Source organism: Schistocerca gregaria, chromosome 7 (genome assembly GCF_023897955.1).
Source record: "Schistocerca gregaria isolate iqSchGreg1 chromosome 7, iqSchGreg1.2, whole genome shotgun sequence".
Taxonomy (NCBI): Eukaryota; Metazoa; Arthropoda; class Insecta; order Orthoptera; family Acrididae; genus Schistocerca; species Schistocerca gregaria.
The window spans coordinates 401,640,379-401,655,608 of NC_064926.1; the positions used below are offsets into that span (position 1 = coordinate 401,640,379).

General features: G+C 38.3%; 1 protein-coding gene across 4 annotated transcripts in view; it reads left to right on the top strand.

The window, feature by feature from the left end:
• The window catches only part of LOC126281424 (DENN domain-containing protein Crag), a 292,659-nt gene that overhangs the window by 178,129 nt on the left and 99,300 nt on the right, over positions 1-15,230 (top strand). For 2 of the 4 annotated variants that reach the window (XM_049980371.1, XM_049980368.1), the window contains 2 exons: positions 650-736; positions 14,119-14,268. In XM_049980371.1, the coding sequence (XP_049836328.1) occupies positions 650-736; positions 14,119-14,268 (237 nt within the window). The remainder of the gene's footprint in view (positions 1-649; positions 737-14,118; positions 14,269-15,230) is intronic. The other 2 variants (XM_049980369.1, XM_049980372.1) reach the window with 1 other exon arrangement.

Here is a 15,230-nt window from a genome sequence, read left to right on the forward strand (position 1 = left end):
ATCTTTCATATAATCTTCTCTGACACACTATAAAACTGAATAAGATTCAGATACTCATCTCACTTGTCATTCACGCAAAGAGTGTGTATAAGCGTCCTTTATTTCCAACCAAAATTGTGGGCAAAGTTTAAAATCAAACATTTTAGCCGGTATTTTGGTTGATAACTTGTGAAACATTTATAAAACTGAGGACATATTATTTGAATGACCAGTGGAACTACGAAGCACATAACCCCTTCCCAAACATTAAACTAATAACTGTAGTAGGCAAAGATCCTAAAGTGTTACTGTATGTTTTTTATTTTTTTCACATAATTTTTTGCTTCTTCTTGCAGTTTCTTTTTGTTCACATTTACAAGTTAAGGAACCTAGTTTTACTGTAATTGTTGTTTCTAGATATATTTTTATTTTTGTCGAAAAAGTGTAATGTGGTTTTTGTAAGTTTGTACTTATTCAGTGCTTCCTCACTTCTGTATAAGCAATTCTCTGATGTAAGCTTTTTTCGAGAATAAGTGTTGAAGCAGTGTTTTTGTCACCTTAGTTGTAGCTTATATGTAGTATCCTTTTCCTATCAATCATTCAGCATGCCAGTTGCTCACCCTTTGTGTAGTTTGTGTGCTAACAACACCCATATCTCGCTTCTTTGCAGCCGTTATTCTCCTGCTCGACTCAGTCTGCGTAAAGCAGACCTTCGCATCGGCACTCAGATCATTGAGAATGCTCTCACTAACTTCAGGTCAGATATTCATTACGCACGGCTTTAGAGGTAGTCTGCATGGTGAGCATGTATATTAGAATTGTAGAGGTATTTGCATATAATTGTTTGTGAAACGTCAATCTGTTAACTCTTTGTATTATGTTATAATACTTCTGATAAAATAATGTTGTGGTACTATACATCTTAAATCATAAGTTACTATATCAATAAAGGTAAATTGTCACTGGGAGCCAACAAACCAACTACCAGGATTAAAACCATCAGGATTAATAAATGGGGTCCTAATCTCTAAGCTCGGAATATCATCCCAGTATACTCAAAGAAATAATAATTTTTGCATATAGTCCTTGTGAATCCAGTACTTGGGCTGCAGCTGAGACATTTATCCGATGATTCAGGTGAGTCTTTGGAGGCACTGAGAAATTAGGAGAACATTGTTTGCAGATTTGAAGCTTTCAGTTTGATTATGAGGCATTTCATTTTTTGGATTTTGATCTGGTACATAGTTTGAAAGCTTGCTATATCTACACAACTTCTTTGCAATTCACACTCGAGTGCCTGGCAGAGGGTTTATTGAACAACTTTCACACACTTTCTCTACCGCTCCATTCTCAACCAGCACATTATGGAGTTTTTATATCAGCATAATCTTAAAAGGATTCAACTGATATACAAGCTGGACTGGAAGAGTTGCATTTATTAAGAAATATGAGCTTCTTCGGTACACCGAGAATATGTGCTTCTAACATTTCTTGTTGACAGCAGTTCTTGATTCAGATTCTGGTATATTTATTTTGTCATCTTCGGCGATGGAATTTTGGAAAACTTTATTTAATAACTCGGCTTTAGTAGCACTGTCATCGGTAACATTACCATTGGTATTGCGCAGTGGGGGTATTGATTGTGTCTTGCTGCTGGCATAATGTACATACCACCAAAATCTCTTTGGCTTTTCTGAGACAGAGACAGAGTTTCTTCGTGGAGACTATTAAAAAATTTGACATTGAAATCTGCACTAAATTTATGGCCTCTGTGAAACTTCACCAGTCTTGGGGATTTTGCATTCTTTTGAATTTAGCACGTAATTACCATTGCTTTTGCAAAAGTGTTCTCACCTGTTTTGTGTGCCATGGGAGATCAGTTCCATCTCTTATGAGTTTATTCAATATAAATATCTCAACTGCTGTTGATTCTATTTCTTTGATTTTAAGCCGCATTTGGTCTGTGATTGAATGGGGATGGTCTCTCTCTCTCTCTCTCTCTCTCTCTCTCTCTCTCTCTCTCTCTCTCTCTCTCTCTCTCTCCTTCCCCCCTTTTTTTTAAAAATATATTCTGCATTTCTTTTCGGTGGGTTTGAATGTTATGCGCCATTCAGTCTCACTACAACAATATTGTGGTCACTAATCCTTGTATCATCTGCCATGATGCTCCCTGTTTGCTTCGGATTATTTGTTTCTAAGAGATCCAAGTATGTTTCCACAATCATTAAACTTTGAGTTGGCCCCTGAAATAATCACTTAAAATAACTTTCAGAGAAAGCATTTATTACAGTTTTGAAGAACGTTTTATACCTACTAATGGCTTTCAACATGTATTTATGCCTATATATCTTGACAAGATGGAAGTCATCATCAACTACAACTGTGTGAGTAGGGTATGTATTTGAGATGATACACAAGTTCCAGCAACTGCATCATCTGAATCAGGAGATCAGTAAAAGGAACCAATTATTAACTTATGCTGGTTGTCAAGCGTAACCTCTACACATACTAACTCACTGGAACTATCTAATTCTATTTTGCTATGAGATAAACTACTACTAACAGCAACAATACCAGAGAAGGAAAGTTGCCACTCACCATATAGCAGAGATGCTGAGTCGCAATAGGCATAACAAAAAGATTCACACAATTATAGCTTTTGGCCATTAAGGCCTTTGTCAGCAGTAGACACTCATACACATACGCATACATACACTCACGCAAACACAACTTGCGAGCAGCAGCACCAGTGCATGATGGGAGTGGCGACAGGGAGGGGGTAAGGAGGAGGCTGGGGCAGGGAGGGGTAGGGATAGTATGGTGGGAGTGGTGAACAGTGAAGTGTTTCAGTTCAGACGTAGAGCAGGAGAGAAGGGGTAGAGGGTAAGTAGTGGAAAGGAGAGAGATGAAAAGAAATTTATAGGCTGGGTATGGTGGTGAAATAACAGCTGTGTAGTGCTGGAATGGGAACAGGTAGAGGGCTCGATGGGTGAGGACAGTGACTAACGAAGGTTGAGGCCAGGAGGGTTACAGGAATGTAGGATGTATTACAGGGAAAGTTCCCACCTGGGCAATTCAGAAAAGCTGGTGTTGGTGGGAAGGATCTATATGGCACAGGCTGTGAAGCAGTCATTGAGATGAGGGATATCATGTTTGGCAGCGTGTTCAGCAACAGTGTGGTCCACTTGTTTTTTGGCCACAGTTTGTCGGTGGCCGTTCATGCGGACAGACAGCTTGTTGGCTGTCATACCTACATAAAATGCAGAACAGTGGTTGCAGCTTAGCTTGTAAATCATATGACTGGTTTCACAGTAGCCCTGCCTTAGATGGGATAGGTGATGTTAGTGATTGGACTGGAGTAGGTGGTGGTAGGAGGAGGATGTATGAGCCACAAAGTAAGGGATTGGGAGCAGGGGTTGTGTAAGGATGGACGAGTATATTGTGTAGGTTCGGGGGATGGCGGAATACCACAGTAGCAGGGGTGGGAAGGATAGTGGGCAGCACTATTCTCATTTCAGGGCACAACAAGAGGTAATCCAAACCCTGGTGGAGAATGTTATGTAGCTGCTCCAGTCCCAGATGGTACTGAGCTACGAGGGGAATGCTCCTGTGTGGCTGGACTGTGGGACTTTGGGAGGTGGTGGGAGACTGGAAAGATAAGGCACGGGAGATTTGTTTTTGTACAAGGATGGGAGGATAATTACGGTCAGTGAAGGCTTTAGAGAGACCGTCTGTGTATTTTGAGAGGGACTGCTTGTCACTGCGATGACCATGGGTGGCTAGGCTGTACAGAAGGGACTTCTTGGTATGGAATGGGTGGCAGCTGTTGAAATGGAGGATTTGCTGGTAGTTAGTAGGTTTGATATGGACGGAGGTACTTACGTAGCCATCTCTGAGGTGGAGGTCAACATCTATGAAGGTGGCTTGTTGGGTTGAGTAGGACAAGGTGAAGCAAATGGATGAGAAGTTATTGAGGTTCTGGAGGAATGTGAATAAGGTGTCCTCACCTTCAATCCTAATAGCAAATATGTCCTCAATGAATCTGAACCAGGTGAGGGGTTTAGGATACTGGGTTTTAAGGAAGGCCATCTAGGGGAACCCTTCCTTCACTGACCGTAATTATCCTCCCATCCTTGTATAAAAACAAATCTCCCGTGCCATACCTTTCCAGTCTCCCACTACCTCCCAAAGTCCCACAGTCCGGCCACAGAGGAGCATTCCCCTCATAACTCAGTACCATCCGGTACTGGAGCAACTGAATTACATTTTCTGCCAGGGTTTCGATTACCTCTCATCGTGCCCTGAAATGAGAAAAGTGCTGCCCACTATCCTTCCCACTCCTGCTACTGTGATATTCCTCCATCCACCGAACCTACCCAATATACACATCCATCCTTACACAACACCTGCTCCCAATCCCTTACCTCATGGCTCATACTCCTGTAATAGACCTAGATGCAAGACCTGTCCCATACATCCTCCTACCACCATCTACTCCAGTCCAGTCACTAACATCACCTATTCCATCTAATGCAGGGCTACCTGTGACACCAGTCATGTGATTTACAAGCTAAGCTGCAACCACTGTGCTGCATTCTATGTAGGCATGACAACCAACAAGCTGTCTGTCTGCATGAACAGCTACCGACAAACTGTGGCCAAAAAATAAGTGGACCACCCTGTTGCTGAACACGCTGCCAAACATGATATCCCTCATCTCAATGACTTCTTCACAGCCTGTGCCATATGGATCCTTCCCACCAACACCAGCTTTTCTGAATTGCCCAGGTGGGAACTTTCCCTGTAATACATCCTACATTCCTGTAGCCCTCCTAGCCTCAACCTTCGTTAGTCACTGTCCTCCCCCATCCAGCCCTCTCCGTTCCCATTCCAGCACTACACAGCCGTCATTTCACCACCACACCCAGTCTTTTAATTTCTTTTTATTCCTCTCCTTTCCGCTACTTACCCTCTACCCTCTCGGCACCTTCTCTCCTGCCCTCCGTCTAAACTGCAACACCTCACTGTCTGCCACTCCCACCATACTATCCCTCCCCCTCCCGGCCCCAGCCTCCTCCTTACCCCCACCCAGTCGCCCCTCCCATTATGCATTGGTGCTGCAGCTTGCAGTGTGGTTTCAGTTCTCTGATAAAAAGCTATAATTGTGTGAACCTTTTTGTTGTGCTGTTCGCGACTCAGCATCTCCGCTATATGGTGAGAAGTGTAGCAACTTTCCTTCTCTGGTAGTGTCACATTCCATCCTGAATTTTCCATTGTTTGATTTTTACTAACAGCAACAAACACATGGCCACCAACGAAAGTTTGCTTGAACTTATCTCTAACTTTAGCCCACTTTGAGTACCTATAATAATTTGAGCTTCAGTGCTTTGTACTAGCACTTAGAACTCCGGTTTCTTCCCAACACAGCTACAAAGTTTACTATTATAATGCCTTTGTTTCCTAGGTCTACCCTTGTCCTGTGTTTCAACTGCTCCCTTTGAGATTGAAGTCCTTTTTGGTCTTTTGTGAGCCTTCTAATCTAAAAAATGCCCAATTCACTCCACACAGCCCCTGTTACCAATGTAACCATCTCCTGTGTGATGGACTACTGATCTATTAAGCAGAAACCGATACATCGCCACACTATGGTGCAAGTCAGTGTGCACACAGAGAGCACACTGGACTTCTTTCCCTCCCTGGCAGTCATATCCCTAAGGGCCCCCTTTATGCACCTGACACTGGAGCTCCCAACTAACAGTAATCCCACCCTCTATGGCTCTCCGGATCTTGCAGGCTGAGCGGCTTCCTGTGAAACAAGACAAGTGACTGCATCTGCCTCAGGATTTTCATCAGCCACAGATAGCAACTGAAACCTATTTCTCAGGCGAACTGTGTGTGTTATGGTCGGCCCCATTGCAAGTCTTCACTGCCAGCCACACCTTGGAGTGACCTCCCACTCTGCTATAGGTGAGACTTAACATCAGTGCAGGCAGTAAATCAGGTGGCCTCACCAGTGGATTGATCAGGGGACACGTGGAACATGTTAGATGTCCTTTGGATGCACTTGTCCAGACACCCCCCCCCCCCCTCCCCCATTGTGGGGCCCAGTGACAGCCTCAAGTTGCATAACCTGGACTCTGAAAGAAGGGTCTCCATTTCAGCCTGCATCCTAACACAGCAATCACAGTTGGTGTCCATGCTAAAATTGGTGGAATTCTGCACTAGGCAGTTATTAAATTGCAAAAGTGTGTCTACTATGCATACAAACATACAGTAAATTTACAAACTAAACAACTAAGCACACAAGTAAAAGAAAAGAAGTCACTGCTGTTTGAAGCTCTCACAAAAAATTGAAAAATGTACACTGTACTCTCCTGTGATGCTGATTTGGAGACAAGAACTGCCACCTTATCTCGTTGTTTGATATATAATAATGTTTACAAGAATTACTTTATATTAGAAGTAGTATGGAGTGAAGGTGTCCCCAGTGATCTGTGCAGCACCTTACTGACTCGAAACTCTTAGTTGTCTGTGAAAGAGTTTGCGGATCTATGTATCTAACTCATAAAAAATTGTTTCTAATCCGTTCAAAGACTTTATGAAAATCTGCATGTGTAAATACTGAATGCAGAGGTCATTCATACTGATAGATAACTCCATAGCGTTTGGGGAAATAGAGAATCATTATCTTACCCATTTGCAGAACAACAATGGCTCAGTTTCATGTTAGTGAATAGGCTGATTTTGGTCTATACTTGCAATTTTGGTTTGAGGATCATAATAAACCAACTTTTGGTCACCAGTCACATCATCTCATGTCGATGAACCAGTAATCTTGGTAGAACATTTCTTCATGCTGCCTGTACAAAATCATGACCACACCACTTTGGCAAATACTTGATGTCTCTGTCTGTGTCTTAATTGCTATTTGGTGATATTGCTGTGCAGTACAGGGGATGTGCTTGTTGTGACCTCTTTCCCAGCTGAGCAGTGTGCCACAGCATCCTGCTTTGAACACACATTCTGATCTACCTGAAACTTTATATCATTAACTAGCAATTGATCATGGAAGATTGTCATCATATTGCTCTTGTAGCATTTAATAAATTTTCATAGTGGATTTCTGCAGACAGCCATTTTGATATAATATCATGCATACTGGAAATTGTCCCTATATTCTAGAAATAAGTATTATTTACTTTTCTTTCACAATATTAGGAAAAGAATAGTTGCTACTCACTGTGTAACCGCGATGTTGAGTCACAGATAGGCCCACCAAACGAATGTCCGAAAGTGAGCTTTCGGCGAGCAAGGCCTACACACACACACACACACAAATGCAAAATGCAACTCACACACACAAGATTGCAGTCTCTGGCTGTTGATGCCACAGCATCCAGAGACTGTGGTCGTGTGTGTGTGTGTGTGTGTGTGTGTGTGTGTGTGTGGTGATCTCTATTTCCAATGTAGGCCTTGTTGGCCAAAAGCTCATTCTCTGACAGTCTTTTTATTGTGCCTATTTGCGACTTAGCATCACCACTGTGTGGTAAGTAACAACTATCCTTTTCATAAAAGTGTTACAGTCCTTCCTGGAATTTGCACTGTTTTCTTATGCCAGATTTTTATGACTTCATTGTTATGTAGAAGCATTCATTTTGGTTTAGATATCTCATGTGCCCTATTATGACAACATCAGCACCATATGTAAACTACATGAGATGAAAATATTTATTTTCACTCTGTATTGAACTGTTCTTGTAGATGTTGGGCTTATTACTCACAGGACCATGGCTTAATGCCATATATTTTAGTAATTCAAACATTTTATCACTAATCAGTAGTATAAATACAGTATAATTTATTCCATTATTTTCTCTGTGCACCGTCATTCAATTGTCCAGAATATTTTGAGTTACGCCACATTCTAGAATAGGACTGAGTCAATAATATAAGTCTAGCACAGGTATACTGAACAGATTAACTGCATACCTGGCAGATTATCAAGGTGTTGCTGTTGTTTGTTTCAACCCAGATACATCTTCAATGCATATATGTGATGTTTTTATAACTTGTTTTTACTCACTATAATGAACAGTAGAGATTTGAAAGTATTGTTGGCTCATGACCACTAGTAACACAAATGTAAATTTTAGAATTTATTCTAAAATTCATTTCAGCTTGTCAGCACATTGTAGAGTGCACTATCGATGAGGCACTATGAATAGAGCGTACAAAAATTGTGTAGTTGTGTTATGAACTGAAAGTTTACACGAAAATATCATTAAATGTAGGGTGGTATGAGTTTAATATTGAAATTTACAGTGGCTGGGCTGCAGTTTACTATCTTCCACAAAAGAAATGATACTCTTAATGTTACAAACGGTACCTACTGTTTACCATGACACGTTACTGCATGGCTATTTTTCAGGCTTGAACTGCATGCTTACACAGTGAAAAGTTTAGGCACAAGAGAGAAATCAGAGTATGAGGGACAGAGCAGATTCTTACAAACATGTTCTTGCACTCCACTGGAAGGCAAAAGCTGTGTGGCTCCTTATAGAAAGGAACATGCAGAAATTTTCAAACAGTTGAAGAAAAAACTGCAAAGCGTGTGTACTCACAGTACTTTGAAAGTGACTATACATGATAGGAATATAAATTTGTGATATCCTTCTCTTTCATTGTAAGCAACATTCCTTCTGAAGAGCACCAAAATGTGACTGTAATAAATTACAAATCCACTGCCAACAGTTTACACCATTAAACACGTTACAGCATAGGGACATGTGCAAGATCAAAAAAACTTTCTACTAATGTGTTATAAAAAATGTTTATAGTAATGTGAACATCATTTCTTTATGATAGTTACAAATCTCATACTGTGACATATTCACATTGAATAAATAACACATTAACATCTTCCCTAAAATATTATGTTGTACTGCATCATTAATTCAAGATCCCATCATAAAGAAGCAGTTTCAGAAGTATGGGATAAGTTAGGTTATTCATTACCAGAAAGAAGTAACTTTCAGAAACCTGCTAATTTGCTTCTACGATTTTTTCACTCGTTCCTCTCGCTTATTTTGCTTCTTTCAGTAATTTATGTATGTGAAGTTATTCTGTAATTTAGAGACTGTGTTAAACTGTAGATTACCCCGTAATTAGGAATGTCAGTTCCTTCAACAGGATCATGCCTAGTAAAGAAACGCATTGTTAAAGCCAACGTTCAGGTGGATGGCAGTTTTATCTGTTTAAATTAACATTAAGTCCATTAAGTGTCATTAAACTGTTATGTTCAGTTAATGCTTACATGGGCTATAAATGAACAATAGTTATCAGAAAGGCACTACTTAACATCATTTATACTGATCAGCATATGTTTAGCTTCTAGTGTAATGATCAGAAAGTAGATCTATATAAATGCTGTCAGAACAGAGGCCTGGTAACATCATTGTCACTTGTCATTTTGGTAGCAGGAATGTCTACTAAGATATGTTTTTAATTTGCAATTATTTTCAATTTTTAGCTTTATAGCAGCTGATATTTTATCGAAACCTTTGCACCAGAATACAGAATTTATCTCTATATACTTTTGTATGTTGTATTGTTATGTAAATCACAATTCATGTGAAATTGACTGTTATCAACAAATCCATTAAGGGGCAAGGGTACCCAGCTATAAGTATAAAAATTCCAAAGGCTTTGAAGGGACCTCAGCAAGAAATGCAATATTTACTTTACGCATGATTCCTACTCATATTTGTTTTGCTTGACAGTTAATTTAATGAATAAAGATAATGTTCCACTTAATTGCAAAGACACTGGTCAATTTATTAGAAACATGAGCTTTGTAGCTCACCTTTTGAACACTCATTCTGAGAAAGCATTCTAGGGATCATCTCCTCCTCCCCCCACCCCTTCTCTCTCTCTCTCTCTCTCTCTCTCTCTCTCTCTCTCTCTCTCTCTCTCTCTCTCTCTCTCTGTGTGTGTGTGTGTGTGTGTGTGTGTGTGTGTGTGTGTGTGTGTCCCTCCACCCCCCCCACACAAACAAATAAAATATTGCCACAACTTAGTCCCCAACTGGGTTACATTGGGTATTCTATTATAGTAACTGGTATTTGTGTTCATTGGTGGTAACTATAACTGTTTTATTTTAGTATTTAGTAATATTAAAATATCTCCAGTCACTGTTTTTTGTAACATAACTACTTAGGCTTCTGTGGTCAGTGTCATGATGATTAAAATTCTTCTGAATATGGTACTGCATCATTGTATGAAATTCAATTGAAAATCCAAGATGGAATGTAACAATATTATGAGAAGGAAAGTTGCATCTCCACTATATGGGGGCGAGTGGCAACTTCCTTCTCACAATATTGTATAAAATACTTCAGTTATAAACTATAAAACTAATGTTTTGACTGAATTACAAAGGCCCTCCTCAGGGCAAGACAATGCAGTATGGTTGAAACATTGGTTTTACAGTTTATAAGTAAAGTATTTTATGCAATGACAAGGTACCACACCCAGAAGACTTTTAATTGTCAATGTTGTTTTTGTTATGTCTGATGCATTCATGAACTAAAGTCCATTTCCAGTATCTACAATTTTTGCCTTACATTTGTTTCACTTTTCCAACAAAGCATTGAAGCAAATCAAAGAACTATAAAACTTTTGAGAATGTCATCCCAGTTGAAACTGAATGTAAAATTGTGAATAAAAATTGGTGGCATTTAACTTGGCTCTTTCTTTCCAAAACTGTTTCCTGCATAGATGAAAAATTCTCCAGGTTTGCGTTAGCTTATCGTAAAAGTTGACATTTTCATAATTTGTTATTCCTTATTATGCTTATTTTTGCTGTACATTCATGGATGTTATTAAGTGAAACTAATTTTCTAGCTGCACAGTGTATGCATTTATATTATGTTACCATGTGCTGTGCTGCATACAATGTGGCATAGTGGTTAGCCCCATGACTGGCATGCTGTGGATCACTAGTTAAAACACAGCCACCAGGAATTATTCGTTAATAAGTGTTAACCATTTGTGGAAGTTTCTGAAAATTTCTTATGTTTGTAATATTTGCTTATTATGGAATATTCGATGTCTGTATAAGTAGCAGTGGTCTCCATCCAGGAGTTAGGTGCTGCTCTATCTGTATATTGGTGTTCATAATAAACATCCTTTCAGTGGTAAGTGTTGCACTTCATTGACGACCATACTTTTGGATTTGTACATAACCGCAGTTATGATGTGACAACATGATGTATATATTATTACAAAGTGGAAGTAGATGTTATGGAGTGACACTGAACAAGGATTTGTATGGTAACAGTAAGTTTAATTCCTCAGCTGTGATGAGTTGTTCTTATTTTAAGTTTTTGTCAATTATGTCTAAAGTTGGTTGCATTGCTACAGTTCCTTGCAGAGTTGCAATATTAACTGACTGCTGTCTTCACTAGATGTATGTGTGTCTGTAATTAGCTTGGTGAATTTTCTGCTATTCCTTATGGTTGTGTTGTGTTCAGATATGTACCCCTTTTTCAGGAATTACAAAGATTCTTAATGGACTGCGATCCTTTTCAACTCTGGGTTTAAGAATTTTGTGCTGTGCTTATCATACCTGTAGTTTCCTTACTGAGTAAAATATAGTTACTGTTCTTCATGGCTTCTTCTATGGACCTCTGAAATTTATTTTCACGTACACAGTCACCTGCATTGGGATGGATGCATTACAGTTTTGCTTTCAATATCATCATGTTATTAGCATTTAGTTTCCTAATGATGTTTTGCTGTCTTCCTCTCCTTTTGCGTGAGTGAATGAGAATGTTAAAGCCTAGCTTGGAAGCCGCAGCAGTCATATGTTCCATGGTTTGTTGATGCAATTTAGCGTCAGATACTTTCATGTACAAAGCACTGAGGTTTTGTGATTTACAAAGCAAATGCAAGTTGTGTTGAGTACAGAAGTTTGGGATTTTTATTTATCAGTTTTACTTAATATTGTTTGTGGATTCTGTTGTGGTTACAGTTTCGTAAGTTTGTTGTAATTTTGTTTCATTCTCTCTGTTAAAACGAACAGCTTATCTCTTGTGAAGTTCTCTATATGTTTGTATTCCAGTGTTCATATATGTGCCAAGCTGCAGTTACAATGTGTATACTACTGTCCTGTTGAGATGATGGATCATTTTGTAAAGTGAACTTATTTCAATTGTTACCCTTGATTTTTGAGCAACAGTTAAAACTCTTCTGGTATATGTCATTTTGTTTGAACATTATCTTCACATGGTTTGATGTTAAACTTTGTGTGACAAATTATTTGGAGTCTAATATGCATTACTGTTTTGTCATCTGTACAGATTTTTTCCTAAATTTGTATATTGTCCATATTGCCTGCCAAGATATTCTTAAATCGTTAACATAAGAAGTTAGTATGTAAAATTATATAATAAAAGAAGTATTTTTACTCAATAACATCCATAATTGTGCAGATAAAACATGTGTAATGAAAAATAGGAAGTTGTAAGATTGCTAAGGAGTCATGTATGATATAATGACAAGTATCACTAATGTTCTGTTTGAATGCAGAGGAAGTCCCTTTTCAATGGTGCAAGTGTAAAGACAGAGACGAGGTACTCATTATAAATTCATATTCGTAATTTTTGTTTCACTTTTTGCATTTGGTTTCATCCATGAAGCCATTCTCACAAAATTAATGACTGTCTCTGTAAAAAACTATGCGGAAAACTTAAGCATATGTAAACTGTAGAAATGCAAACTTTAGTCTTTGAAAATGGAATTTAATGTTTAATTTTGAATCACATGTAATAGAAACAACAGTGTTTTTTTTTTTTTTTTAAGTATTCTAACCAAAGATCTGTATACAAAGCAAACAGTGAAAAAAAAACTAAGGAGAAATTTGGAAAAGAAGTTAAAGTTCATCAAAAAGTATAAAACCCTGAGGTACACCTATGAGATTTAAATTCTGTCATAGGCTGTAAAAGACCTGATAGATCAATTTCATTAAATGAAAAGTATCTAGAGAAGTGGTTGCAAGGCAAACATCAACAGAAGTTAAATGAGGGTACGAGAGAGATGTCAAATTAATCAGGTCATGCTGGGGAATTAGATTAAGATACAAGATTCTAAAAGCAATAGATGAAATCTGCTGTTTCAGCAACAAAATAAATGATGGCTGAAATTGGGAGGGTACAAAATGCAGACTGTCAATAACAAGAAAAACATTTCTGAAAAAGAGAGATTTATTGACATCAAAAGTAAAGTTCAATTTCAGAAAGTAAAGTTCAATATCAGAAAGTATTTTTCTGAACATATTTTTCTGGTGTGTAGCCTTGTACAGTAATGAAACATGAGTGATAAGCTATGCAGACAAGAAGAGACTGGAGGCTTTCGATATGTGGTGCTAGAGAAGATTTTGGAGATGTAATGGGTAAATTGCAAGTTTAAAGATAGTGAATTGAATTAGGGAAAAATGAAATTTATGGTATAACCTTGCTAAGAAAGTAATAGTATGATGACACACACCCTGAAGCATCCAGGAGTAGCTTGGTAATGAAGGGAAGTGAGCAGGGGGAGGGAGGGCTGAGAGGAATTTTAAAGGGAGACCCAAGCTTGATTGCAGTGAGCAGGTTCAAGTGGATTTAGACTGGAGTAGTTATGTAGAGATGATGAAGAAGGGACAGGTTGATAGAATACATCCTGCGGAACAACAAATCTTCAGTTTCGTAATGGAAGTTAGTCTTGGGGGTGGGGGGTACAAATTGTTCGAGGTAGGCTAATCTGACTACAGTAAGCATGGGCAGTGAATGTAGACAGCGGAAGTTATGCATAGATGAAGAGGATAGATTTGTATGTAGAGTGTATCACACCACTTCACATCATCATCCTGTTTTTGGGTATTTCCTAATTTAGATGGTCCATTGTAAGGATTCCTTACTTATAATATTACTGTACATATGCAAGCTAGCAGTGACCAATTCTCATGTGCAAACAATTATCGCTCATCTAAAGGTACATTGTGATTTATTTCTGCATAAGTCTATACCTTAAAAGTATTACTGTTTTAGTATCTGTATATTTTGAAAAATGGATTCATATTTTGACTATTATTTTTTCTAGTCCCAGCAGTTTGACTTCCAAAAAATCAAATGAATTATTAATTGGAGGCCTCAATAGCCTGAAGTCTGCAGCTACTTCAGTCGCTAAGAAATTTGATGAAATTAAAGAAGCAATATCTGCCAACTCCACACCTGTAAAAGGAGTAGTTGGGTATGGTGAATTACAACATTTCTGAATATTCTTTGAATGTAACATAGTTTTGCATGTATTTTGTAGTTAACCTGCAGAGGCTACCTGTTCTTATTTTCAGGTATCTAAATTATAATCTTACTTGTTACAAATAATAAATTTGGTGTGTGTATTAACCTGACTGTTAGGCAGACTTGCCAATAAACTTCTTAACAATAATTCAGCTTTTTTCCTGCCCACATATGTATGAAGTTGACTTGGAGCTTTTAACTGATATCAGACTTTTTCATGCAAGAAGACAGTTTTATAGCTAAGAAAACTTGTAGAAAGGAAAAGCTTTCATTATTCAGATTACATTAGATGGCTATAATTGTTAAAGGAAACAATGTGGCCAATCATATCCTGACATTTGCATTGAATGTAAATAAATAATTTTAAAAACTCTTCAATATGTTGCAAAAAATTGTGAATTGATTCTCGGCTTTGGTGCTCAAATTATCCAACTACATGCAATAGATGATTGCAATTTCTGTTCATTCTCTTATTATTCGACATATTGTGTACACGTGGTATTCTGGAACTTTGAAGTATTTGAGGGGAAGAAAGAGAGATTACCTCAGAAGCTGTATATGGGGTATTTGACTGTTATAGACACAAATGAAAGGTGCGAGTAGAGGACAGTGAAACAAGCAAATAATTACTATAAACACAAGCTGATCTACTACTTGGATGATGTACCTTATGGTGAAAAGATTAGTCTGTGGTACATAAATGATGTGCTGGCACACTTTCATGTGACTATTCAGGAATAAATAGCGTGAATCTTGGTCAACAAGTGCATTGATAATGGCTGAACAATGACATGGCCTCCCAGGTCCCCCAACTTGAACCTGTTGGCTCTTTTTTGTGTGGCAATATTTAAAAGCTTTGGTGTATTCCAGACCTGTTGATAATGTTGATTAATTCTGGGGAACACGTTGTGG